The sequence below is a fragment of the Anabrus simplex genome, chromosome 1 (genome assembly GCF_040414725.1).
Source record: "Anabrus simplex isolate iqAnaSimp1 chromosome 1, ASM4041472v1, whole genome shotgun sequence".
Lineage (NCBI taxonomy): Eukaryota > Metazoa > Arthropoda > Insecta > Orthoptera > Tettigoniidae > Anabrus > Anabrus simplex.
Window position 1 is genome coordinate 496,829,918 of NC_090265.1, and position 27,804 is coordinate 496,857,721.

General features: G+C 38.2%; 1 protein-coding gene across 1 annotated transcript in view; it reads right to left on the minus strand.

Annotated features, from left to right (window-relative positions):
• Positions 1 to 27,804, minus strand: part of Nf1 (neurofibromin 1) — a 666,749-nt gene that overhangs the window by 157,542 nt on the left and 481,403 nt on the right. Inside the window, exons 36-37 of the mRNA XM_068225031.1 lie at positions 21,964 to 22,099; positions 9,453 to 9,614 (exon numbers count right to left, since the gene is read on the minus strand). Of these exons, the coding sequence (XP_068081132.1) occupies positions 9,453 to 9,614; positions 21,964 to 22,099 (298 nt within the window). The remainder of the gene's footprint in view (positions 1 to 9,452; positions 9,615 to 21,963; positions 22,100 to 27,804) is intronic.

Below are 27,804 nucleotides of genomic sequence, written 5' to 3' on the forward strand. Positions count from 1 at the left end.
TTGTCTTCTTTCCCTAGAAGTGGCTTTCCATCTGAGCTCTTAATATTCATGCACCTAGATTTCCTTTCTCCAAAGGTTTCCTTGATTTTCCTGTATGCAGCATCTACCTTTCCCAGGACCATACAGCCTTCGACATCCTTGCACTTCTCCTTCAGCCATTCTTCCTTAGCTACCTTGCACTTTCTATCCACTTGATTCTTTAATCGCCTGTATTCTTTTCTGCCCTCTTCATTTCTAGCATTCTTGTATTTTCGTCGTTCATCAATCAGGTCTAGTATCTCCTGAGTTATCCACTGATTCTTAGTTGATCTTTTCTTCCTTCCTAACATTTCTTCAGCAGCCCTACTGACTTCATTTTTCATGACTCTCCACTCTTCCTCTACTGTGTTTCTTTCGGCCTTTTCATTTAGTCCTTGTGCAACATGTTCCTTGAAACGATCCATCACACTCTTTTCTTTCAACTTGTCTAGATCCCATCTTTTTGCATTCTTTCCTTTCTTCAATTTCTTCAACTTCAGATGGCATTTCATGACCAACAAGTTGTGGTCAGAGACCACGTCTGCTCCTGGGAAAGTTTTGCAATCCAACACCTGGTTTCTGAATCTCTGCTTTGATACCTTCCAGTGTCTCCAGGTCTCGTCCACGTATACAGCCGTCGTTTGTGGTGTTTGAACCAAGTATTGGCGAGGACTAAATTATGATCAGTGCAGAATTCAACCAGCCGACTTCCTCTTTCGTTCCTTTGTCCCAATCCAAATTCTCCTACTGTGCTACCTTCTCTTCCTTGGCCTACCACTGCGTTCCAGTCTCCCATCACAATTAGATTCTCGTCACCTTTGACATATTGTATTAAATCTTCTATCTCCTCATATATTCTTTCAATTTCTTCATCATCCGCTGAACTAGTAGGCATATAGACCTGTACTATTGTGGTGGGCATTGGTTTGGTGTCTATTTTGGCGACAATAATTCTTTCACTATGCTGGTCGTAGTAGCTTATCCGCTGCCCTATTTTCTTATTCATTATTAAACCAACTCCTGCATTACCCCTGTTTGATTTCGTGTTGATAATTCGGTAGTCGTCTGACCAAAAATCCTGTTCTTCCTGCCAACGTACTTCACTTATACCAACTACATCTAACTTTAGCCTATCCATCTCCCTTTTCAGATTCTCTAACCTACCACAACGATTCAAACTCCTAACATTCCACGCTCCGACTCGCAGAATGTCAGTATCCATCTTCCTGATGATCGCCCCCTCTCGTGTAGTCCCCACCCGGAGATCCGAATGGGGGACTAGTTTACCTCCGGAATATTTTACCCGGGAGGAAGCCATCATCAGTACATCTTTCATACAGAGAGAGCTGCATGACCTCGGGAGGTGGTTACGGCTGTAGTTTCTCGTTGCTTTCAGCCGTGTAGCAGTATCAACACAGCTAAGCCATGTTGAGTATTATTACAAGGCCGTATCAGTCAATCATCTAGACTGCCGCCCTTGCAACAACCGAAAGGCTGCTACCCCCCTTTCGATGAACCATTCGTTAGTCTGGTCTCTCAACAGATACTCATCCGATATGGTTGCACCTGCGGCTCGGCTATCTGCATCATTGGGACACGCAAGCCTCCCCACCGCGGCAAGGTCACATGGTTCGCAGAGGAGGATTATTATTATTATTATTATTATTATTATTATTATTATTATTATTACTTGTGATGTACATCCACTTATTAGCATGATTATTAGTTTACGATCGCATTATTTGTGAGGTTATGTCATGAAACATTTGCTGTATACAGATATTTATATGAGTTTAGTTAATGTAAGAAACTGTATATAATTTATTATTACCTGTGTTAATGCTTTGTAATCAACTCCTAAATAGTGAAACACACTGTAACATCCAGAGTGGTACTGGGTAGATGAAAATGGAGAATATTCTGTTTACTATATCTACGTTACTAGATACTCGAGAATTTCAATCAAAATCAAATCAAAATCTCTTTATTTGCAAATGAGGTGTCTACCTCGGTGGCAAATGGTACAAGAAGGTATTTTGTTTTTGTAATGTGTCTTTCTAGAAGCCTGGCCAGGACATAAATAATTGACGGTAGAGACGAGTTATTGTTTAGTAGCAGTTTCACTGGTGAACATATGCTGCTGACATGCCGATGTACACAGTCGGTAGTCAACTGCTTCAACTGTATTTTTAGGTTACAACCTCCATGTGCTGTGATAGGCAATTGTTAAAATGGTGGCTTTGTTAATGTTCTCGGAGTGAAGTGTTTTGCTTGTGACGCAGTGATTTAGGTTATGTGCATTTAATTTGTAAATATTTGTAAATAAATCCGTGTACACAAGTTGACAGCATTTTGTGTGCGTCATTGTGGTAACATCATTGGTTGACCGCGACAGGACTCTTAAAATCTACTGGACTCGAAAACGAAGAACGACGAGAGGACCGTGGTGATGTGTGAACAGGTAATTTCCTTGATTCAGGCCCAGTCTAAAGACATCAAGGCCCATTTTGGAAAACTCAAGGGGAACATCGAGGCCCAGTTTGAACAACTCGAGAGGAACATAGAGGCCCAGTTTGGAAAACTCAAGGGGAATATCAAGGCTCATTTTGGAAAACTGGAAGCAAGTACCTTGCGTGAAAGTACAACGGCTGTAAAGACACGAGTTAAGCCTACAAGCAGTGATGGTGGCTCCGGCGTCGTGAAGGTGGCAACTCTACGGGATGACGGGATCACTTAATGGGGAATATACCGGGCCCAGTTCAAGACCGGATTGATGTCAGAAGAGGGATCCAAATACCCGACCGCTAGACTTCGTGGGCAGGAGATGGAAGTACGACGCAGCACGCAGCCATGTTTGACTTGCGAGGAAGTTGTGGGAGATTTCAGCAGGCACGGCAGTGTCCACCAACCAAGAGCTGACTACCGAGTCCAGCTGCAGGAGAGGACTCAGCGCACTGATAGAACGCCGCAGGTATTCGACGCCGAGACCGAACAACCAGACGATGCGATGGTGAATGGGCAGTACCAGTACAACACCAAGAGCGAGGCGCTCGACAGCCACAGTAAGGTCAGCGGCACCGTAAACTGTCCAGGGAGAATGTTCACCGTGAAGCAGAACAATGGGGAGGCTCAGATGATGTCCCAGGAGATGGAGGCAGTGATGGTATTGACACAGCCAGTGGGACCCCCTCTAGGAGACAGAGAACCAATGGGGTCCGAACCGACAACCAACAAACAAGGGTGCTACATGACAGAATACAAAGGTACGAACGAGGGGAAAGCCAGCGGAGCTTTGAATGCCACGTGAGGACCTGTGGATCATCATCACCAGGAACGAAGACACCGTCGACTGGACTCAGCGGACCTATTGACGCAAGTGTGATAAACTGATATAACTTGAAAACAGTATTCTCCCACCCATGCGTGAATAATGCAAGTATCGAGCTCGAGTTATTATTATTATTATTATTATTATTATTATTATTATTATTATTATTATTACTTGTGATGTACATCCAAGTATTAATATCATTATTAGTTTACGATTGCATTATGTCATAAAACATTTACTGTATATAGATATTTATATTAGTTTAGTTAATGTAAGAAACCTGTATATAATTTATTATTACCTGTATTAATGATTTGTAACCCACTACAAAATTGTGAAACACACTGTAACATCCAGAGTGGTACTGGGTAGACGAGAACGATGGAGAATATTCTGTACACTGTATCTATGTTGTTAGGCACTCAAGTATTTAAAAGAAGGTATTTTTTGTAACGTATCTTTCTAGAAGCCTAGCCAGGACACATATAAGGATATTATTTTACAAAGTTTATTTCACCTACTCAATACTGTACAATAATTGCAATGTCTATAAATACATTACAATATATTATCGAGGGACTAGTTTTGACCCTATGTGGGTCATCATCAGCCTAAATGAGATACACTTTTGATTTGCCGATGTCCTAAAACTAAATTACATTGTGGAAATTAAAAGAGTAAACTGTGTATGTGGTGTGGTAATATACATATAAAATGGTGGAGTGGATGAAATGTTGATAGATGAAATTATGTTGTACTGATCAATGACAAATAAAATTTCAGGTTTACATATGTTGCACTGTAAGAATAGTATCTCTACAATGACGATTAAAATGTTGCCCCCTTTTTTTTTAGTGAATACTCTAACATTGCACATTAAAAGTATAAGATGCCAGTCTGAATACAAAGTCCAGATGCTTCTATTGAGTTCTATATTTCAAGTGCATCTTCAGGTAGAAAATCAAATGTTGAACATTGGCGCAGAGGGTGTCTGTCTTGCTTAAGGTCCAATATTTCTGATACAGAGATTAAATGTAGGCAAAACCATACGACTTCTTCTAATATTATGGATTCTTCCTGTGATATGAGGAGAATTTCCAATTCAAGTTGGAACCAATAGCACCTAATAATGAAAAAATTTAGAATTAACGCGAGATTTTTAAAAGAAAGGAATGGTGAAAAACGAAGAAAAAGAATGAGTACGCACGTTGCACACAATGTGAACGACTTGACTGATAGTGTGCAGCTAGAGTAATGGGAATGGCAAGGAATAGGAGGGGAAGACAGCTGGTGAAGGGAGGAGCAACGTGGTGGAGCGGGTGGAGTGCGAAGGGAGGGGCGGGGAGTTGGGAAGTGGCCTAAGGCGGGGCCAAAGGGTGGAAGAATGATGGTGATTGTATCAACGGAGGACCTTTAATTAACTTAAAGAAAGATTTTTGATCCGCTAAATTGTTTTTCCTGAAATAGGTAATGAATAAATCAAATAAAATATTGGACTTTTCCGTTATTTCGTTAAGGTTATACTGTAGTTAACATTAAAATACTGGTCCAGATGTATATAAAAATTCTAGATTATATTAAGCAGAGGGCTCTTGTTAGCTGTTTCGAGAATGTCCATGTCTTGTTCAATATTCATGAATTTATGATTGTAATCGACCATATGTTGGCCGATAGCCGAAAATTTATTATATTTGACTGCATTGATGTGTTTGGAATATCTTATATTAAAACTTCTTCTGGTTTGCCCTACATAAGAAATATTAGTAGTTCATTCTTAAGTGTTGTTTTAGGACAAAATTTATGAAGTGGCTACTGAAGCCGTTGAATTTTGCTATACTGCGAATAGTATTCAATTCAATGGAAAGATCTTTCTTGGCCATGGGTATGTTGAATGCTCAGTGAACTAGGCTATTTATTTCCACAATGTAATTTTGTTTTAGGACATCGGCAAATCAAAAGTGCATCTCATTTAGGCTGATAAAGACCCACATAGGGTCGAAACTAGTCCCTTGATAACATATTGTAATGTATTTATAGACATTGCAATTATTGTACAGTATTGAGTAGGTGGAATAAACTTTATAAAATTATATGTAATCTTAATTCAATACGGAACCAATAATGAAATTCATAACCTTGAACATATATAAGGAGGCGATCTTGATGGTAGAGACAACTTATTGTTTAGTAGGAGTTTCACTGGTGAACACATGTTGCTGACATGCCAATGTAGATGGCCGGTAGTCAACTGTGTTTTTAGGTTACAACCTCCACGTGCTGTGATAGGCAATTGTTAAAATGGCAGCTCTGTTGATGTTCCTGGAGTAAAGTGTTTTGCTTGTGACGGCAGTGATTTAGGTTATGTGCATTTAATTTGTAAATAATTGTAAATAAATCGGTGTACACAAATTGACAGCATTTTGTGTGCGGCATTGTGGAAACATCATTATCATGGCTCAGTTGTCTGTCATGTTCGTACCTTCTGCAACCATCTTACCGTCAATATATATATATATTTTCTCGCCACCTTGCCTACTTTGACAGGTGGAATTGAGACTCTAATGAGCACATAGGACCTCGTTGCGGCATAAGAGTTTTCTCTGCCCCATCTATCTGCAGCTATATTTTGACATGAGACACATGGAGACTATTCTATCTAAATTTTAACTTAATTCTTTGCTATGGATACCTTGGCGGGAGTTGGAGGAGTGGTTCTCCGAGTACATGGACAAAAATAAATTGCTTCCAAGGAGATATCTAAAGTTAATAAGACCTTACTAACCAACTCGTGAACCAAATCTATACATACATCTTCATTATATAGACTGTTATGCCTTTCAGCGTTCAGTCTGCAAGCCTCCGTGAATTTACTAAATGCATCGAAAATCCTCTATTTATAACTAGTTCTGTGGCCTCGTTTAGATCTATACATCTTAATTTTAAATCATTAAAAAACTCATTCCAAACATCGTCATCTATGTCTCCCTCTACTTCTCTTACCAAGTCCACTATTCTCTTAGGTAACCTATCCTCCTACATTCGCCCTACATAACCCCAACACCAAAACCAGTTTATGTTTACGGCTTCATCAATCGCGTTCATTTCTAACCTGGTCTTTATTTCCTTATTCAGAGTACCCTCCTGTTCCTACCTGTTTGTATGGGTGATCATTCTCGCTACTTTTGTGTCTAGTACTTCTAATTTGTGAGTAACATAACCTAAGTCAACCCAGTTCTCACTTGCACAAAGCAAAGTCGGTCTGAAAACAGGCCAGTGTAAAGAAAGTTTCGTCCAGGAGTGGACTTCCTTCTTACAGAATACTGCTGATTGCAATTGCAAACTCACTGCATTAGCTTTGCTGCACCTTGATTCAATTTCACTATACTACCATCCTGGGAAAATACATAACCTAGATACTTAAAATTATCTACATGTTTCAGTTTTTATTCCCAACCTTGCATTCAATTCTGTTAAGTTTTTATCTATTGACTTCACTTTAGTCTTCAAAAGGCTAATTTTCATATCATACTCATTACATCTATTTTCAAGTTCCAAGATATTAATTACACTGCAGGCTTTCAGCAGAATCTACCTTAATGGTCGTCAGCACAGGCCAAACTGCTTACTATATTTCCACCTAACTGAATCCCTCCCTGCTAGTTTATACCTTTCAGTAGATGATCTATATAAAACTATGAACAACAAAGGTGAAATATTTCAGCATTATCTAAACCCTGTAAGTTCCTTGAACCAAAGACTCATTCTACCATCAATTCTCACTACAGCCCAATTGTCAACATAAATTCCTTTAGTTGCTTTTAGTAATCTGTCCATTATCCCACAGTCCCCTAATATGGAGAACATCTTTTCCCTCAGTACTCTGTCATATGTCTTCTCTAGATTTACAAAACATAACATAATTCTCTATTCTTCTCATAGCACTTTTCAATTACCTGGCGCATACTGAAAATATGATCCTGACAGTGCCTCTGTGGTCTGAAACCACACTGGTTTTCATCCAACTTACTCTCAAACACAGATTGCACCCTCCCTTCCAAAGTGCCAGTAAACACCCTCCCTGGTATATGGATCAATAAATACTTTGATAGTTGTTGCAATCCTTCCTGTTCCTTTGCTTACAGATAGGTGCAATTACTACCTCTATCAATCAGAAGATACTTACTAACATTCCACCAGGTGACTTGGCCATGTGGTTAGGGCCATGAAGCTCTGAGCTTGCATCTGAGAGATAGTGGGTTTGAACCCCACTGTTCGCAGCCCTGAAGATGGTTTTCCGTTGTTTCCCATTTTCACACCAGGAAAATGCTGGGGCTGTACCTGAGTTAGGGCCACAGCTACTTTCTTCCTACTCCTAGGCATTTCCTATCCCATTGTCGCCATAAGACCTATCTGTGTCGGTGCGTCGTAAAGCAAATTGTAAAAATCAAACATTCCATACTAATCTTATTAGTCTGTGGAGCCATTTCATCCATGCTTTCCCATTACATGTCATAATTTCAGATCTAATTTCATCCAATAATAATAATAATGCTATTTGCTTTACATCCCACTAACTACTTTAACAGTCTTCGGAGACGCCGAGGTGCCGGAATTTAGTTCCGCAGGAGTTCTTTTACGTGCCCGTAAATCTACCGACACGAGGCTCTAATTTCATCTATTCCTGCTGCTTTGTGACAATGGAGTTTATTTACCATTATTTTCACTTCCTCAAGCATAATTTAACCAACATCATTGTCCTCCTACCCATGAGCTTAGTTGTTTGTGACATCAACAGAAATATTTTCTTTTGTGTTGAGAAGATTTTCAAAATATTCCTTCCACCTGTCCAGTGATTCCCTGGAATCTATAATGAGTTCACCTGATTTATCCAAAACACTATTTATTTCCTTATTTCCTCCCTTTGTAAGATTATTACTGTACAGAAAGGTTTCCTTGATGCTTGACCTACCTTTCCAGGTTATTTTTGAATTCAATAATTATTTATTTTGCTCTGTTTCTTTCATCTACGTACAATTCACTGTTTGCATCAGTCCTTGTATGAAGCCATTTCTGATATGCCTCCTTTTTATTCTTACAGGCTGCAGACACTTGATCATTCCACCAAGATATTCACTTTTACCCATCTTTACACACGGTTGTTCCTAGGCATTCCCTTGCTGTTTCTACTATAGCATCCCAGTATGCCACCCATTCTCCTTCTATATCCTGAACCTGCTTACTGTCTATTGTTTCGAACTTTTCATTAATCATACCCATGCACTTCTATCTAATTACCTAATTCTGGAGCCTTTCTACCTATATTCACTTGCAGACAAATTTCACTTTCTCTATCCCAGGCCTAGAGATACTAAGTTCACAAGAGGTCAGATAGTGATCTGAATCATCAAAATGTCCCTAGAATACAAATTTCCTGACTTCAAAATCAATTATAAATATTCTGTTAATGATCTGGTGCCCCTACTCTCCCATGTGTAGCAATGAACAGCCTTGTACTTGAAGAATGTATGTGTAACTGCTAATCCCATACTATCACATTCCTATTAGCTAACATATCTTCCCACATTTACTTATCACCTTCTCATACTCTTCAGTTCTATTTCCAACTCCTTCATTGAAATAGCCCAATAGCACTATCCTTTCCTTGCTGTTGACCCTAACTACGATGTCACTCAGTGCTTCATGAAAGTTGTCAACTTCCTTCTCATCTGCACCCCTACATGGTGAATAGAGTGAGACGATTTCGCCCAAATCGATACGACTAAATTAATACGTCGGGCTGAAATCTCACTGATCAATAATAATTAAAGATTTCAATATTATTTTTAAAAATGTTCATAAACAGAACCTGCAAAAACAATATGTTCCACACTCTGAATCAATAAAAGATTAATAAATGAAATGTTGTTACAAGAAATCAAACTTGCCTTTCATATTAAAAAGTGACACATACAATTTAAGAAAATACGGAATACCAAGAACTGATACAGGAATATCTTTTGCGTATGGGAGATAAAGAATGTTTGAAATTTTTCACCTAGAGAGAGAGAGAGAGAGATCTTGTTAACAATAGAGATATTCATACCCGGCACAGTCGACCAATGACTTTCTTGGCCACAAGTTGCACATTGGCAGATGCTAATGCTACTGCAGTATCCGCCATAATTTCCACTGTGGGTGAACCAAGTCCACTAGTTACTGAGCGGTGAATGAAACTATCCAGAACCATATCGATTAATTCAGGAATCTGCAAATCAAACGGAACAAAACATAACTAACATATACAAATTATGAATTTTTCAAGCAATATATACAGTCAAACTACAATCAGCTCTGAATAGCATTTTTTAAAATTTACAGATAGAAATCCATGGAGTATTTAGAGAAAATATTTCTCAATAAAAAGGAGGTGAGAATTTAATTGTGATGAGAGACTGGAATGCAGTGGTAAGCCAAGGAAGAGAAGGTAATACAGTAGGAGAATTTGGACTGGGATAAAGGAATGGAAGAGGAAGCCGGCTGTTTGAATTCTACACAGATCATAATTTAGTCCTCGCTAATACTTGGTTCAAACACCATAACGATGGGTGTATACGTGGACGATACCTGGAGACACTAGAAGGTTTGAAAGAGATTTCATTATGATCAGGCAAAGATTTAAAAACCAGGTGTTGGATTGCAAGGCTTTCCCAGGAGCAGACGTGGACTCTGACCACAACTTGTTGGTCATGAAATGCTATCTGAAGTAGAAGAAATTGAAGAAATGAAGAAATAGAAGAAAATGGGATCTAGACAAGTTGAAAGAAAAGAGTGTGAGGGATTGTTTCAAGGAACATGTTGTATGAGGACTAAATGAAAAAGGTTGAAGGAAACACAACAGAGGAAGAATGGACAGTCGTTAAGAACGAGATCAGTAGGTCTGCTGAAGGAAGGTTAGGCATAAAGGAAAGATCAACTAGGAATCAATGGATAACTCAGGATATACTAGACCTGAATGACAAAAAACAAAAGAACAACAAAACAAAATATAAGTGATTAAAGAATTAAGTAGATAGAAATTGCAAGACAGCTAAGGAAGAATGGCTGAAAGAGAAGTGCAAGGATGTTGAAGCTTATATGGTCCTGGGAAGGGTAGATGCTACATACAGGAAAATCAAGGAAACCTTTGGAGAAAGGAAAACTAGGTGTATGAATATTAAGAGCTCAGATGAAAAACCTCTCCCAGGGAAAGAAGACAAGGCAGCAAGATATCAGGAACATGTTCAACAGTTGTATCAGGGTAAAAACATAGATGATGTGGTTCTGGAAGAAGAGGCTGTTGATGCTGATGAAATGGGAGACCCAATTTTGAGGTCAGAATTCGACAGACCTTTGAGAGACCTAAATAGGAACAAGGCACCTGGAATTGATGACATTCCTTGTGAATTACCGACTGCCTTAGGAGAAACCAGCAAGGCAAGGTTATTCCATTTAGTGTGCAAGATGTATGATACAGGAGAAGAGCTATCTGATTTTTTGGTAGAATGTTGTTATACCTATTCCCAAGAAAGCCAAAGCTGACAAGTGTGAAAACTGCTGCACCATTAGTTTAGTATCTTATGCCTGCACAATTTTAACACATATTATTTACAGAAGAATGAAAAGACAAACTGAAATAAGTTGGGAGGAGATCAGTTTACCTTCAGAAGAAATGTAGGAACAAGTGAAGCAATCTTTACCTTATGTTTGACCTTAGAGTACCGAATTATGAACAACAAGCCCACATAGATGGCATTCTAGATCTAGAAAAGGCATTCGATAATGTTGGGTGGACCAAGCTATTTGAGATTCTGAAGGTATCAGATAGCGAGAAAAAAGAATTATTTATGATCTGTACAAAAATCAGTTTGCAGCAATAAGAATCAAAAGCTTTGAAAAAGAAGCAGCAACCCAGAAAGGAGAAAGGCAAGGCTGCAGTTTGTCCCCTGTCCTTTTCAATGTTCATAAAAAGGAAATCAAAACCCTGAGATTTGCCAATGATATTGTTATTTTTTCTGAGATTGCGTAAGATCTGGAGAAAGTGCTGAATAGTATGGACAGAGTCTTGGGGAAGGAGTACAAGATGAAAATAAATTAGTACAAAATAAAAGTAACGGAGTGCAGTCAAACGAAGTCAGGTGATGCTGGTAATATTCGATTAGAAAATGAAGTCTTAAAGGAAGTAGATGAATATTGTTACCTGGGTAGTAAAATAACTAATGATAGCAGAAGTAAGGAGATCACATAATGAAGACTAGCACAAGCAAGGAAGGCCTCTCTTAAGAAAAGAAATTTGCTCACATCGAACATTGATACAGGAATTAGAAAGATGTTTTTGAAGACTTTCGTCTGGAACGTAGCATTGTATGGAAGTGAAACATGAAGGATAACTAGCTCAGAAAGAAAGAAAGAAAGAAAGAAAGAAAGAAGCTTTAAATGTGGTGAAGGTGAAATGGATAGAGATAATAATAATAATAATAATAATAATAATAATAATAATAATAATAATACTGTTTTTATGTCTCACTAACTACTATCAACGGTTTTTGGAGACGCAGAGATGCCGGAATTTTGTTCCGCAGGAGTTCATTCACCTGCCAGTAAATCTACTGACATGAGGCTGACGTATTTGAGCACTTTCAAATACCACCAGACTGAGCCAGGATCGAACCTGCCAAGTTGGGGTCAGAAAGCCACCGTCTGAACCATCTGAGCCACTCAGCCTAGTGCTCATGAATGAGAAGATACTGAATCGAACTGGTGAGTGGAGATCGATTTGCTTAAATTTGATGAGAAGAAGATATAGAATGATAGGACACATCTTAAGACACCCAGGACTTGTTCAGTTGGTTTTTGAGCGAAGTGAAGGTGATAGGAACAGTAGGGGTAGACCAAGGTATGAATTTGACAAGCAGATTAGAGTAGATGTAGGATGTAGAGAAATGAAAAGATTAGCACAGGATAGGGCAGTTTAGAGGCGGCAAACTATCGATAGGAATCCCCATCGATATTTTCAGATATTATGAGCACTACTATCGATAGTAATCGATAGTTTTCAAAAAGTGGAACGAATCATATCATGATGCCTGAAAATAGAATATTTATTGAACACAATCTACAAAAAATCAGTAGAGAGCACAACTATTTCATGCTATGTAATTTCTGAAATTCAAATTCGAATCACTCATAAATCTCTTCAGTGGCACGTCCGAGACATTCTCAGGCTGCACATGCTTGTCCATAACGTGACTGCCCAAGAAATTCTCGTTCAGCTGCAGTGTTCATTCTGCGATCACCCGACATTTTCTCGGGTATTGTAATATCTTTGGAAAAATGTTTTAAAGCATTCTCAACAGATGGCGGGAAAGTTTTCAGTTGCTTTCATATGTCTTTGACCTAAAATGTGCCTTATCTTCTCTCGCCTACATACAGTCTCTGACAACATATAAATCTAATTTTTTGTCCCGTATTGGCATCAACTCAACTGAGGTTACGTTGAATGGAGAATCCCACCTTCCAAAATGCTAAATAATCTTTCTGCCGGCACTGAAGTCACAGGTACGCAGAGATACTTAAATGTACACCTATGAATTGGAACAAACTCCTCACCAGTTAACTGCAAACAGCTGTACAATTTCTGTTAGTGCAAAAAATAAGCCAATGAGGGAAAAAAAAAACTATCGTTGACTATCGATAATGGGCAACTGACTATCGATGTATGACGATAGTGGTCGCTATCGATATTTATCGATAGCGCTATCAATAGTTTTCTGCCTCTAGGGCAGTTGGAAAGCTGCGTGAAACCAGTCTATGGACTGATGACTCACACAATACCAAACCAAACCCCATGGCACAACAGCCCTGGAAGGACCTTGGCCTACCAATCGACCAATGCCCAGCCCGAAGGCCTGCAGATTACGAGGTGTCGTGTGGTCAGCACGACAAGTCCTCTCGGCCGATATTCTTGGCTCTCGAGACCGGGGCCGCTATCTCACTGTCAGATAGCTCCTCAATTGTAATCACGTAGGCTGAATGGACCTCGAACCTGCCCTCAGATCCAGGTAAAAATCCCTGGCCTGGCCAGGAATCAAGCCCGGGGACTCTGGGTAAGAGGCAGGCACGCTACCCCTACACCACGGGGCCGGCCAAACAACAACACTACTCAATAATATATGGACACTGGAAACTACCACATGTATGTATAAGACACATTTTTTTAAAACAAAAATGGCCTGAATAAACTGACATGCACTTTTTATGACATTTTCTAAGAATCCTGCAATATTATCTAAAGTAACAGAACAAACATTTTAAACAATTCTTTTCAAAAAAATGACATTAACTTACTTGATGAATACAGGATTTTTAAGATCTTGATGGGTACACATAAAGAAACAAGGTCACACCCTCTATCTTTTTGTCACTTCCCTTTTTCATGTATTTGCCTTCTTTTCTTCTATCACGAATGGCTCTCTCAGAAACTGTACTTGTTTGGAACCTTGCGAGCTGGGAAACTGAGGAAAAATATATCTAGAAGAGCTGAGATTGAAAGGAGAGCTCCAAAGTTTGTAAAGAATGTATCATATGAAGATTTGGAACTTTTCTTTTCCCACTTGAGTTCTGATGTTGTCCTTCACATATACACACCATGTACGTGTATTCTAACATATATTCATGTTATATATTTCTAGTAAATGTATACAGTAGAGCCCTGCTAATCTGAATCCCACCGGTTCGAAAACCCGGATAATCCAAACCGAACACAGCCAACTTGCCCGGTCCCACAAGTATCACCCATAGAAAAGTTACCATTCACATATTTTCATTTTACCATAACTATAATCATATAAAGTATATGAAAGAGGAATGATGTGATCTAGATAGAATGGACTCTCCCATGGTCATCAAAGCAGAACTTACATAGTGTAATATAAAAGTATGTCGAAAATTCAATAAGAAATAAACTGTCTGAATATTGAATTAATGTTCTTGCTCCTCCCCCGCCCCAATGTTTTAGTCAAATAGGTTGAATTAAGGACACATTCATCTCTATCTTTCCACATCTATAAGCCATTAATATTTTATCAGCCTCTCCACTTCAACTTTTGATCGCAATGATCTCTTTTACACAAACTCGACTAATTTTTTTTTTAAAATCGCTTCCATGTTGTACTCTGGGTACTTGAAATAATTATTAATAAATGTTATTTACATAAACTTCAAATCGTCATAGATTAATGATAAATTTGGCACTGCTTAAGTTTTGTTAACTTCTTAGTTCCAGGTCCATTGTTTGCTATTGAAATTTGTATACATATACTTCCTTCCAAATGTCTGTCAAGCAAGTCAGGATGGTCCTTCCAATGTCAAATGTTTCACTACCAAAACTGTTACCAAAATTGAACAGAAAAGAACAAAAGTCACAGTCTTCATTTGGTTTTGTAAAATACGTTCATTTTGCTTTGCCTTAAAAAATTGACTGAGTGGAATATTTAAAATTATTGTTTTAGATGAGGACTAAAAGAAGAACATAGGAATTTTGTTTTGTGCAAGATAAGATGGACATCGGACTTAAATGTTTGTTATGATGTTTAAAAATATTATTTTAGATTTATTGTAGAAAACAAATACGTATGGGCAATTGTGTAATCACTAATCACGTACTTTAATGCTCGAAGGACATAAACTTTTGAGGCAGCTTATACTGTCAGTGTAGATTTTTAGTTAAGAAATTTCTATATGTTCAAACGAACTCTCTAGAACCTTGCTGATGTAAGGAAGTGTATTCCCATTGGTCGGTGTATTAAATCTTTTAACTGATGAATGTGGAGGTTCCGGGAAATTCCGTGTCCTCATTGGTCCACTCATGATCACACGAATTCCAATTTCTGGGCAGCTCCGTGAGAGCATACCTTGCTTGTTGTCTTTCGCTTTTGAGCAACTTAGCGAGCAGACGTGCCCCGGGTCCGTTCTGCCATGTGAACACTGACCTCACAATAAGCGGTATATTCTTGTGTTTGATTTAATTTAAATTCTTTCTTGTGTTTCAACCTTTTCTTATTTAATGTAACTTTCCGTCGTAATATAAATCTTTGTTTTGTGTATCGGAGTTTCCCCCTAGACCTTCACATTCACCAATTTTGGTTTTCTGAATTTCTGTGCCTCAACAGACAGTCATAGCATCTTTGTTTTTGGAGGTAATTCTCTTTTCAGGCTCAGTATTTTGTAATTAAATGTAACTTTCTTTCTTGAATAGCGATATTTGTGTGCCTCAACAGACGGTCATAGCATCTTTGTATTCGGAGGCAATTCTCTTTTCAGGCTTAGTATTTTGTAATTAAATGTAACTTTCTTTCTTGAATAGCGATATTGTACGTCACATTAAATTTTTTATTTCTTTTGAGATTGCTTCCAGTCATTCTGTGTCATTTCTATGTTAAGGTTTAATCTTCTATTGTCTGAAGAGCTTGATCAGTTTATGGTTTTTGGTTTATAGATTTATTTGAGTGTTTTTAATTGTTGGCTACTATGGCATTTGTTTGTTTTGTTTTATTTGATTTTGTATCTTTTTCATTTTGTTAATAATTAATAGATTGCCAAGAACCTTTCTTTCCCCAGAATGAGACACAATCTCATGGCCTAGTAGGGTTCCTTCCACCTTCCACGCCCTTCCGTAGTTGTAGTTTGGTAGACCTGCAAGTTAAAGTTTTCGCATCTCGAACATGGTGTTAATTTTTTTTAATTTCATGTATTTCTATTTTCATTACTTTATTATTATTATTATTATTATTATTATTATATGTGTATGCACGAAAGTGCTACAAAAACCAACTGTCCACACATCCAGGTGTTGCACAATAAAGTTGTCATTTTCACTGCTTGGTCGCTGAGATGGTCCACTTCTTTATGTACGTAGAGCTTGTAAAAACCAATGAGTGAAACAATGTCAAATTTCACTTTTAACTGAGGGTTGCTATGGATATTATCTAATTCCATCTGAAAATTTCAGGTACTATCTCTACATCAACATGAAAGGCAACAAAAATAACTGAAATTACTTTTTGAATTTTCAAACATATTGCAATATGTTGTTGAACTCATCTTTATGATTTTCAGTGAGATTAGATATCTCTCAAACTTATTTAAATGGGTACAGTCACTGTCCAATATTTTGGCTTGTAATTGTGTTGCCAAACTACAAGTTTTCTTTCAAAAGATTTATTAAGTTGAACAGGCTGTGAATCAGGTTGTTTCTGCATTGCAATTTGGAATTTATCTTGTCAGGATGCTAAAGCATTCCAACCAAAAAGGTCAAATCACATATCCATTCACCACTAATCAATTTGTCCTCAAAGTTATGACCTTTCATAAACAGCCTTTTTCTTGACGTTGAACATATGCTCCTTTCAACATGTTACCTACACTTAACAAGCACACTTTTGTATAACAGATGATGCCACGCGGGTGGGAAAACATGGAATAATATAGTACACTCTTAGATCAAAGTAAGCAAGTTGATGGGAAATAACACTGGGGCTGTGAGTTGTACACAGCTATACCAGATCTTGCCTTAAAAAAAAAAAAAAAAAAATATATATATATATATATACACTAGAGTCCCGTTAATTCGAACCCCGTTAATCCGAAAGTCCGGTTAATCCGAACTGAAATATTAAATTTTTAAACAAGTTATACTTATTGAAATGAAAAAACATATTATAGAATGAAGATTTAGTTGCATTTTATTAGTCATAATTTACTAGAATATCTTAATGTAAACATAATTACACATCATAAACCATCAATCACTGGTGGTTTATCTTTAAAAAGTCTGTTAGTTTCTTTTGCCGTTGTGATTGGAACCTCCTCGAAGATGCATTGTTAAACCAGCGTCTCATAAACATCACATCAGTGGGCGTAGCAGCAGAGTGTTGCTCGACATAGCGTACGGAAAGTTCTAAGGCGGCCGCGGCATCTGAATGTGACGCTAGTTGTTCTTTGTGGTCTTCTTCGTCGTCACTCTGTTCCTCATCAACTCCAGATTCTGTCTCCACCATAGCTACAATTTCTTGGTCTGTTTTTAATTTATGACAGCTTCCATCCGCTCGCTAATGTCATTTTCATAGCCGTTTTCTCCTCTACGGTTTCTTAACTACCCTCCTGTAATTTTATACAGTATTTTATTAATGTACTGCTAAAGAATGGGCACTTGAAATTACGGTATGTACTGTACTGTACTGTATTGTAGAAACTAGTTTCCTCAGACGGCTGAGGCTCTGGCCTTTTGACCCCAACTTGGCTCAGTCCGGTGGTATTTGAAGGTGCTCAAATAAGTCAGCCTCGTGTAAGTAGATTTACTCGCACGTAAAAGAACTCCTGGGGGAGAAAATGCCGGCATCTCGGCGTCTCCTGAAACCGTAAAAGTAGTTAGCGGGACGTAAAAAGAATAACATTATTATTAGAAAATATTTTCCGGTTAATCCGAAAATTTCGTAATCCGAACAGACTCCGGTCCAGATTAATTCGGATTAACGAGACTCTACTGTGTATATATATAGTACCCTTGAAAATTGGTAATTGGTTTATTTGAGAAGAATATTTTATTATCAGGGTGGACTAGTGCATTAAATTGCCAGTCAGAATGGAGATTTCAACTCTACAGTATCTCCACGAGCGTGCAGCTGAAACGGGTTTTTTTCCGACAAGCAAACCCTTGGGTTTTTTGTGCCGCGTCCTCGACTCCAGCTGTGTAACACGTGTCCACGGAATTACCAGGTCTAGGGCGATCAATACTTCCTGGACTTGTATGTCAAAATGTTTCACCAATAGAATTGGAAGGTTCGCCTGATCGCAAGATTTCAACCAATAGCGTACGACTTGAAGACATACCTATGTCTCAAGAATATTAAATACTTGTGCATCTGGGGAAATTTATTACATTCTCGCCGTCGTATTCCCTGATTGCATTCACCGTCATTCCTTGATTTCATTTGGAGGCGATCTACTTGACTTTAGCAGCTATAAGCACTTATCTGATACCGTACGGCAATATTTCTGCTTCTGAGGAAATTTTAGTTTGCAAAAATTTCTGAAATACAGCAGTTAAGATTTCATTTATTCTACGAAATAAAGAAACAGTAAAGTATGTAATCTTTTCCATCCTAACTCATCGTGTGTGTGTCTGGAACTATTATTAAGACTGATTTATTAGTTTCAGCTATATATCAGAAGACGGAAGACGGAAGATTGCAAGCAGTCCAGAAAATTTTTCAAGGATGAAACCTCAACAGTATAAAGGAGTCAGCAGCTGTTCCATGTCTACCCTCACTGCAGCCATGAATTACTAAAATGTAAGGCGTACTTCAGCCGAGGGGAGAATATTATTCGAGATGGGTGACTGATCCAATTTCCTTGATCATCCGCCAAGTCCAGAACCATGTCCACTTCAGATAAGATTTTAAATTATTTTCTATCACTCTTTTGTAATATTATTGTAATCCTAGTCCTTGTTTATTTATTTGGGATAATTTCTACTAGTCTTCGTAGTTAGAAATTTCATTCTTCTTTCCTTGGTGTTGGTAGAATTTGAGATGAGTGTGAGAGTGTACTTGGGACCTATTAATTTGTTCTACTTGAGTGAATTTCTTCGAGACGGGTTCTCACTGCCCCAGAATAGGCATAGGAGATTGCAAAAATTATTTGACCCATGCGATAATAATTATTAATTTATTAAATAATTTAAAATAATTTTTGAGTTGAATGGGACAGAATATTGACGTGTTCTATTATTTTAGGATTTTTCCCAGATGATTTTGTGGTCTGTTAGGGATTCGGGATATGATAGAGTCATCTATGATTTATTAAGCTACAGCCTACGAGGACGTGATCGCGCACATAATAATAATAATAATAATAATAATAATAATAATAATAATAATAATAATAATAATAATAATAATAATAATAATTTAACATCACTCCGGTCTAAAGGATAACTTATGGTCATGAGTATAATTATTATTGAGCTTATAAGAGGTTAATGTGTGCTCAAATTTGAGTAAATGTAGGCCTGGGATACAGTCGTGTTTTGAATGTTCACTTATTTGCATTTACTGTGTTATTGGATATTTTAGACTTGGAAATGGATCGGATGATAGGTATTTATTTGTGAGTCCATTATTTGAGTCAATTTTGGAAGAGAGTATGTCTCTGAACATAGTTTCTTCATGCGGAGCACATATTGAGATTTTTGAGATAGTAGGAAAATAATAATAATGATGACGTGACTCATAGACCGCATACGCGAATGTTTATTTATCCGATGCTGTAGGCAATTTTATGGAATTATGTGTGATGAATTCTATTTTAAAATTTCCCTGGAACATCGTTGTGAATTTTATTTCATTGTGAAAGTGATAATCCTGATACCATCACATATCAAATGATCGCAATGGTAGTCATTAGCCGATACTGTCATCGGGAAAATTTCTCCAATTTCGAATAAGCCTTAAAAATAAAAATCAAGGACTAGATTTCGTAAAAATTATTTATTAATGTTGCCGTGGGCCTAAGCATGAATGTGAGATGGATGATTGGATAATATTTTATGACTATGATTTTTCATGGTGATTTTTCGTCATGATGTTTTGTACGCTATGCGCGTAAATTTTCTTCGATTCCATGTTGTTTGAGACGAGTATATTTGACTCGGTTATGAACCTTTAAGCATTTTTACGGTGAAATAGGATAGATTTGGGTCTATTGCTTCAAATAAAAATAGATAGGCAAGGGCCACGTCCATGGATTGATTTCACTGAATGTAAATGAATAACCTTACATGTCGAAAAATTTAAGATACTGAATTGTGAGTTGTGCACAACATTGCGTTGATTTACGCATTAAAAATATGATAAGTTAAATGAGAGTCCTAAAACTATTTCAGTTAAATAATTTAGAGTTTAAATAATTAATTGTAGGAATATTTCATCAGAAGAAATAATTATTAAATTTTTTTTATTGAAGAGAGAAATTCAATGAATCAAGTGTAAATGATAAATTACTGTCAACTCAATTAATTGATTTAAAAATCAGATGTTGAAAATTTGAGATAGGGTTATCTCAAATAACGAAATGATTAATTTCTTAAAACAATCAAGCTAATTTTATTTCATATATTTACAGAACGTAATTTTTGAGGAAGAAATCCCGTTGAACTAGGAACCGGCTGGGTAGAAACATTTTATTTCAAGATTTTGGAAATTTTTGATATCTTATGGAAAGTGCTTATTTTTAAATAAATGTTAAAACCCATTTTTAGTGTTTTTCATTTGTCGCCAGTCCTTAGGTTATCCCTGCCCTTAAAAATTTTTGCACTGCCTGTAAGCGAACGTTCCGCCTCTGGGACTCTCGCTCACCGGCTGAGTTGCCCGGTAAAATGGGGGCAATATATATATATATATATATATTCGTGTACGGCCATTAGAGACCACGTTAGGTAACAATTACATGTTTCTGGAAGCCTTCCTCACAGCCCAGACCTTCAGCATTCTTTCTCTGGCAGCCTGTCTTCTTTCTTCCGTCCACCCACGGTTAAGTTTTGGTTCGTCATGGAATCCCTGAAATCTGTCGATCACTGACCTAAACTTTGTTCGGTTTGAGATGTCTTCTGAATTTAGTCCCACCTGTTTGAGATCCTTTCTCACCTCCCTGAACCATTTGTCCGACACTTTAGGTCTGCTGTCTAGTATTGTGAAAATCCTTTTCGTTAGTCTCTTCACATCCATTCTAAATAAATGCCCATAGAATTTAAGTCTCCGTTTTCTCATGGACTCGGTTAGCCTTTCATTGTCTCGGTACAGTTCTTCCCTTCCTCGCTGCCTATAGTGTCCATCCACAATCTTTGGACCCATTATTTTGCAAAGGATCTTTCTTTTGAATTTCTCAGCTTCTCTCAGTCCCGCTTTTCCTGTCATTTGGAGGCATTACCTAGCATACAGACATTCCGTTTTAATCACTGTATTGTAGTGCCTTAGTTTAGCTCATCTGGAGATGGTTTTCTTCTTGTATATAGGATATGTCCTACGAAAAGCCGCAGCCATTTTCTCCCGTCTGGTGTTATTTGCTTCTCTTTCATTAGTTTTCAATTGCACTATTTCACCCAAGTACTTAAAGCTATCAACTCTTTCTATTTTACCGTGTTCTGTCTTCAGGTACCGAAGGGATATTTTGATGTTATATATTTAGTTTTTTCGAAAGAAATCTGTAGTCCTGCTTTTTCTGCTTGTAGTTTTAGTACATTCAGCTGTTCTATTGCTGTGTCAGTATTCCTAGATAGCAACACGTCATCAGCAAAGGCAATAAATTTTTTTTTTTTTTAAATCAAGTTTCAGATCTCCAATTTCTTATGCTAAAATTGAGCTTCAAGTGGATGATCAAATTTTATGGGATTATATGTGGGTATCAAATTTGAAGTAACATAATAGCTTATATTGTATAAAGTTTTTGATCTTGTTGAGTACATAACAGAAGTTGATAACAGATGACATCTGACCAATTGAAAGTAGATGTATTTTACACACCTGGCCAATGGATCCCCATATTTTGGCTTGTATAGATGGGTACATCTGAACCTCTTCAATTGTCAGGAATATCAATTTCTCCAGGATTATAGCCACTTTTTGTTGACGTTTGTTTTCATCTGAGGATTTACAAAATCTGAAAAATAATATGAAGAATTATGATTAAGGAACCAAATTTAAACAAATATTTTGAGAGCACTGAGTCAACACAGACAAAAAATATGGTATTGACCAAAGGCAAAAGGGAAGGGAGAGGAGGAATATTGGAGCTGATGATCTAAAAGAAGTTGAGCACTTTAAGTCCTAAGGAAGTGAACTAATGACAAATGCTAGACTGCATGTGGATATCAGGATATCAGAACACAATAATGGAAAGTATTTTCTGCCAGTGTAAGGAACTTGCTGCAAAATAAAGCTATACCAATGGAGACTCAGGAAATAATGTACATGACATATTTCATCCCTAGAACAGTATAAAGGGCAGAGACTAGGCCTATTACAAAAAAGAGATTAAATCCATATTCATGTAGCTAAAACAAAGTTTCTGAAGAGTGTGGTTAAGAAAACAAGAAGGGACAAAGTTAAAAAGGAGGACATAAAGAAAGCAATTAAAGGGAAATTGAATGAATAGACAGAGACGAACAGGTTGAGATCATTTGGACAAACCATAAGGATGAGTGGTGAAAAGGTGACAAAACAGAGTTTGGAATTGCAGCAGGAGGGAAAAACAGGTCAAGGAAGACCAAAAACAAGATGGTTGGAGAAAAGTGGAGAGAAACCATATTAACCCCAAACTGGAAAGAACTGAACAAGGGGAAATGATGATGATGATGATGATTTCAGAGAACAAGATACTTTGCTATAATCAGGCATATTCTAATTTTGAATGAATATTTATACTACATCAATTTAATTACAGCTATTCAAAAGTACAAACCTGAACTACACATTCACAAAATCGTACCCATTAAAATGGAAAATACAACAACCTTCAGCATCTCAGATACAGATTTTAATTTTTACTCATGTGTACTGAATACACATGCTCCATCTTTATGAACAAGAATTTCCTTCCTTGACAATACAAAGATTTGTATTAGGCTAATTATAGAACCAGACAGAAATCAGCAACTTAATTAGGTAACTGCACTGACTGGCAAAAAACGGGGATCACTGTGAAAACATTCAATCAGAAATGAACAAACACCAACATACACAGGGAGATTCTGTTTAGGAAGGTTTTGTTAGCTAAGAAATATGTATTCAATTCTAATTGCTGGGTGCCAATTTTATTGCACCTGCAAGCAATAAAATCTTTAAAGTTTTACAAGGTTTAATGATACCAGGGCAGAAGCTATTGATGGATTATCCATATATGATATAATTTCTGTCACAAATAACAAAATTTCTTCAATTTTGCTCCACATTTGTTGGATATAGATAAGAGGCTGCAAGAGCTATTGCGTTACTTGAGGAAGAACAGAGAATTTGTTTTGCTGCTAATGTAATTAGTGCAACATCTGGAAGTGACATGAATCCACAAACTCATTACCCATGAAAGAGAATATGGATCAGGCCATCAGAAGTATACAACTGCCAAGGATGACACTTTCCTGCCGGGCTGAGTAACTCAAACGACAGAGCGCTGGCATTCCGAGCCCAACTTAGGTTCGATTCTGCCTCAGTCCAGTGGTATTTGAAGGTGCCCATATACGTCAGTCTCATGTTGGTAGATTAACTGACAAGTTAAAGAATGCCTGCTGAACAAAATTCCGGCATGTCAGCATATTTGGAACTGTAACATTAGTTGGTGGGACGTAAAATCAATAATATTATTATGACATGTTCTTGGACATTCAGGTCTTATGAGGTCGGCACACTACTGCGGTCCAGGGCAGAAATTGTCTTGAGGCAGTAAGAAACGTTGTAAGTCAGAGACAGTTAGAGACAAAGACTTCTAGAAAGCAACAGACCCGAACAAGCTGGAAAGATCTATCCACTTTACTATCCAACCGCCTCCTTGTTCTCACCTCAGATTTCAACGGCAGTACTGACATAAACAGGATATGACAAGACTGGAAGAAAATTTTCTTCCAATGCGTAGAAGAAACCACACCAATAGTAAATATAACCAGCAGATGGAAATCTCCATGGATTACCAAGGAGATAGCATGAGAGATTCAAAGAAGGGACTGCCTGTACCAGAAATGGAAAAGAAACCCAACCGATTGTGAGTGGGAGAAATACAGGCTGGCTAAGAACAAGGCTAAACAACCTATCAGAGATTCCTACGATTCTTATATTCACAGTCTCAGCACCAACTCCAAGGAACTATGGGCTTTTCTCAGAAGTAAAGGTTGCAACAGAGCTCTGTCTGTATTTAAACATAACAGTACGGCAGTCGCCACACCACAAGAAATTGGAGACACCTTCAACAGAAAATTTAAAAGTAACTTCTCCGCCCCTACTGAGGAAGAGAACGTGCTATATTTAAGGACAATATCTACCCCTCTCTTCCCTCTAACCAACTTGTATTTCTCAACAAATGAAGTCAAGTAGAATCTTCTGAAAACAAGACCTCATGCCACGACCGGGCCGGACCGAGTGCCAGCAAGAATTCTCAAGAACTGTGCAGTCTTTGCTCTCTCTTCAACTATTCCATGCATACCAGGTCTGTGCCTGTGGAGTGGAAAGAAGCCAACGTAGTGGCTGTTTTCGAAGATGGAGATAAGGAAAACGTAGATGATTACCGCCCAGTTTCTATAACATCAAGGGTCTGTAAACGTATGGAACGTCTAGTTGCTAAATGTATGTTGGGTTTTCTCATGGAGAGAAACCTGTTGAACTCAAACCAGCACGGCTTCATTCCAGGAAAATCCTGCACAACACTTAACAAAAGTCATTGATGACCGGCAGGTCTCTTTGGAGCAGACTGATGTCTCACAAATAGACTGTGACTGGAGAAAAGCTTTTGACCAGGTGTCCCATCAAAAACTTCTGTTAAAACTTAGCAACTACGGCATTCAGGATAAACTGCTGGCATGGCTGAGGTCATTTTTGGTGTTGTGTACGGAGGAGCCACATCAGACCAAACCACAATTACTTCTGGAGTAATTCAGGGCAGTGTGATAGGGCCCCTCCTGTACATGATTTATGCTCTTGACTTACCGGATTGTGTAAATTCGACCATAGCGCAGTATGCCGATGACACAGTCATTTACAGAGCCATGAAAAACAGTGGTTTTATTTATTTATTTACTCGTGTCAGAAGCATACTTAATCATACAGTTAAAGAAAAGTAATAATTAGACTATTTACAAAAATTACAAAAATTAACAAACAAAGGAAAATTGAGCAAATATACTGTACACCTAGATGGTGTTTTTCCAAAACTGAGCCACACCTATGGCATTATGATCAGCAAGCATTAAATCTTGCTCTGAGCATGAAAAGGGGCAGAGAGGACATTGATACACGTGGTTCACTGTTTGTTCTTCACCGCAGTCGCACTTGCTATCCTCCGATGTGAAGCCCCATAACTTAAGTGAGCACTTAGCCCTGCCGACACCAGTTCTTAATCGGTTAAGGGACCTCCAAACACTCCAGTCTTCATTGTAGTTAGCCGGAAGAAGTTCACGCGGCTCCATCCATTCTTGCTGCTTAGATTTCCATAAGGAAAGTCCTGCCTTATCTGGTGGTCCTTTTGAGGGCTTTGATGTCCGGAGGAAACTTTTCCTGGATTTCAGCCTAGATTGAGATTGATAATGACCAAACAGCGGGTGAGCTGCAACATTCTCAACCTTCAGTCGTTCTCGATCAGCAGCAACTTCTCGACGAATACTTGGAGGTGCAACGTCAGCAAGACAGTATAGCTTCTCAACAGGGGTAGGTTTTAGGCATCCTGTGATTAATCTACAAGCTTCATTCAGGGCAGGGTCCACAGTCTTGGCGTGGAATGATCTATACCACACAGGGGATGCGTATTCTGCAGCAGAGTAACACGGAGCCAATGCAGTGGTTCTAAGAACTTGTGCCTTTGCACCCCAGTTTGTATCTCTCAGCTTCCTCAGGATGTTGTTTCTGGCACTGACTTTGTGTTTTCTGAAAGTGAGAGAGCGGTCCAGCGTTACCCCTAGGTATTTTGGAGTGAAAGAATGTTCCAAGAGGGTTCCATTCCAGGGGACATGTAATTTCCTTGATGCTTCTCTGTTTTTGAGATGGAAAGCACAAAGCAGAGATTTTGACGGATTCAGCTTTAGGTGGTTAGCCATGTAATATCTGCCTAATTCCTCCAGAGCGCTATCAAGAGTGAGTTCTACCTCTTCAAAAGTTGCACACTGGCAGGCTAGTGCAAGGTCGTCTGCATATATGAAACTTCTTGTTTTGTTAGGGAGTGGTTGGTCATTAGTATAAATATTAAATAGCAATGGAGCCAGTATGCTTCCTTGGGGCAATCCATTTTTCTATGATTTCCATCTGCTTCTTTGTCCTTGAAAGTCAACAAAAAACCTGCGGTTCTGCAACAAGGTTGACATCGTCAGTGATGATATTGTACAATTCCAATCAGATCTGGATAGTATAGCTCTGTGGTGTGAGGTAAATAGTATGTATATAAATATTAAGAAGTGTAAATATATAAGACTGCGCAGAGCTAGACAACCACTCCAGAACCAACCTACTCTATGTGGAATCCAACTGCCGACTTCAAACTCCATCAAACTGCTCGGTATTCACATTATGGACAATCTGAAGTGGAATAAACATGTGGAGGAATTGAGGTGTAAGGGATACCGAAGGCTAGGTTTTGTCTGTAGATGTCTCTCGAGAGGAAGAAGTGAAGCCCTACGAATTGCTTATATTTCCCTGCTGAGGCCCATACTACTATACGGCCTTCCTTCCCGGCATCCAACGGCAACGGAAAATATGAGGAAACTAGAGGGTATCCAGTGACAAGCAAAACGTTTAATTAACAAACACATCACTTTAAACATAGCCAGGTCATTGCCACCAGTGAACTCGTTATGTACACAAATAGACGTAGCCTTCCTTAGGAAATCCCTGACAGACAACACACACCTCTCCCCTTTCCATCGCCTACAGCTTAATTACCACTCTGTTAAGAGAGGCAAAGGGTTTCTTCTTCTTCTTCTTCTTCTTCTTCTTCTTCTCCTCCTTCTCATTCTTCTTATTCTTCTTCTTCTTCTTCTTCTTCTTCTTCTTCTTCTTCTTCTTCTTCTTCTTCTTTCTCTATGAGGCCTTTAAATATTAGTTCTTTATTAGTGTCGACCTCTAAGATCTTTTGCTACCATGTTTTTCCTTCATTCCCACCTAGATATATCTGCTCCCTTCACAAAGCTGCAGGTTGTTCTTATTGGGTCTTCTTGGATTTTTTTCTCTCTCTTCATCTGGTAGTCTTAGAGTGGAGAGTCTGATTCTACCCAGCGCCTCACATTTGAAACGTATGTGTTCAGCTGATTCTTCTGCCTCATTGCATTTTTACATATGTTGTCTGGCCAAGGAGTTACTCTTGTCCCTCCCTTCGCTAGAACAACCTCATATTTAAATAGATTTTACGCAAGGTCTGCTTGTACCTGGAACCTTCTACCATCTGAGGTAAAACTGCTTCCTCTTCCTCACTTCCTCCGCGCAGTAAAGAAAATGTATATGTAAACAGAAACCCATATATGATGTATATAACTTGTGTAAATTAGAATTGTAAGAAAGATGGGTGCAAGTACAGTTGAAGGTGAGTGAATGTGTATATGTACGCACGTAGGAGTGGTTGTATGAGTGAGAGTATAAATCAAGATAATTATTCTTCTAAGACTGCAGTGTTTGGAG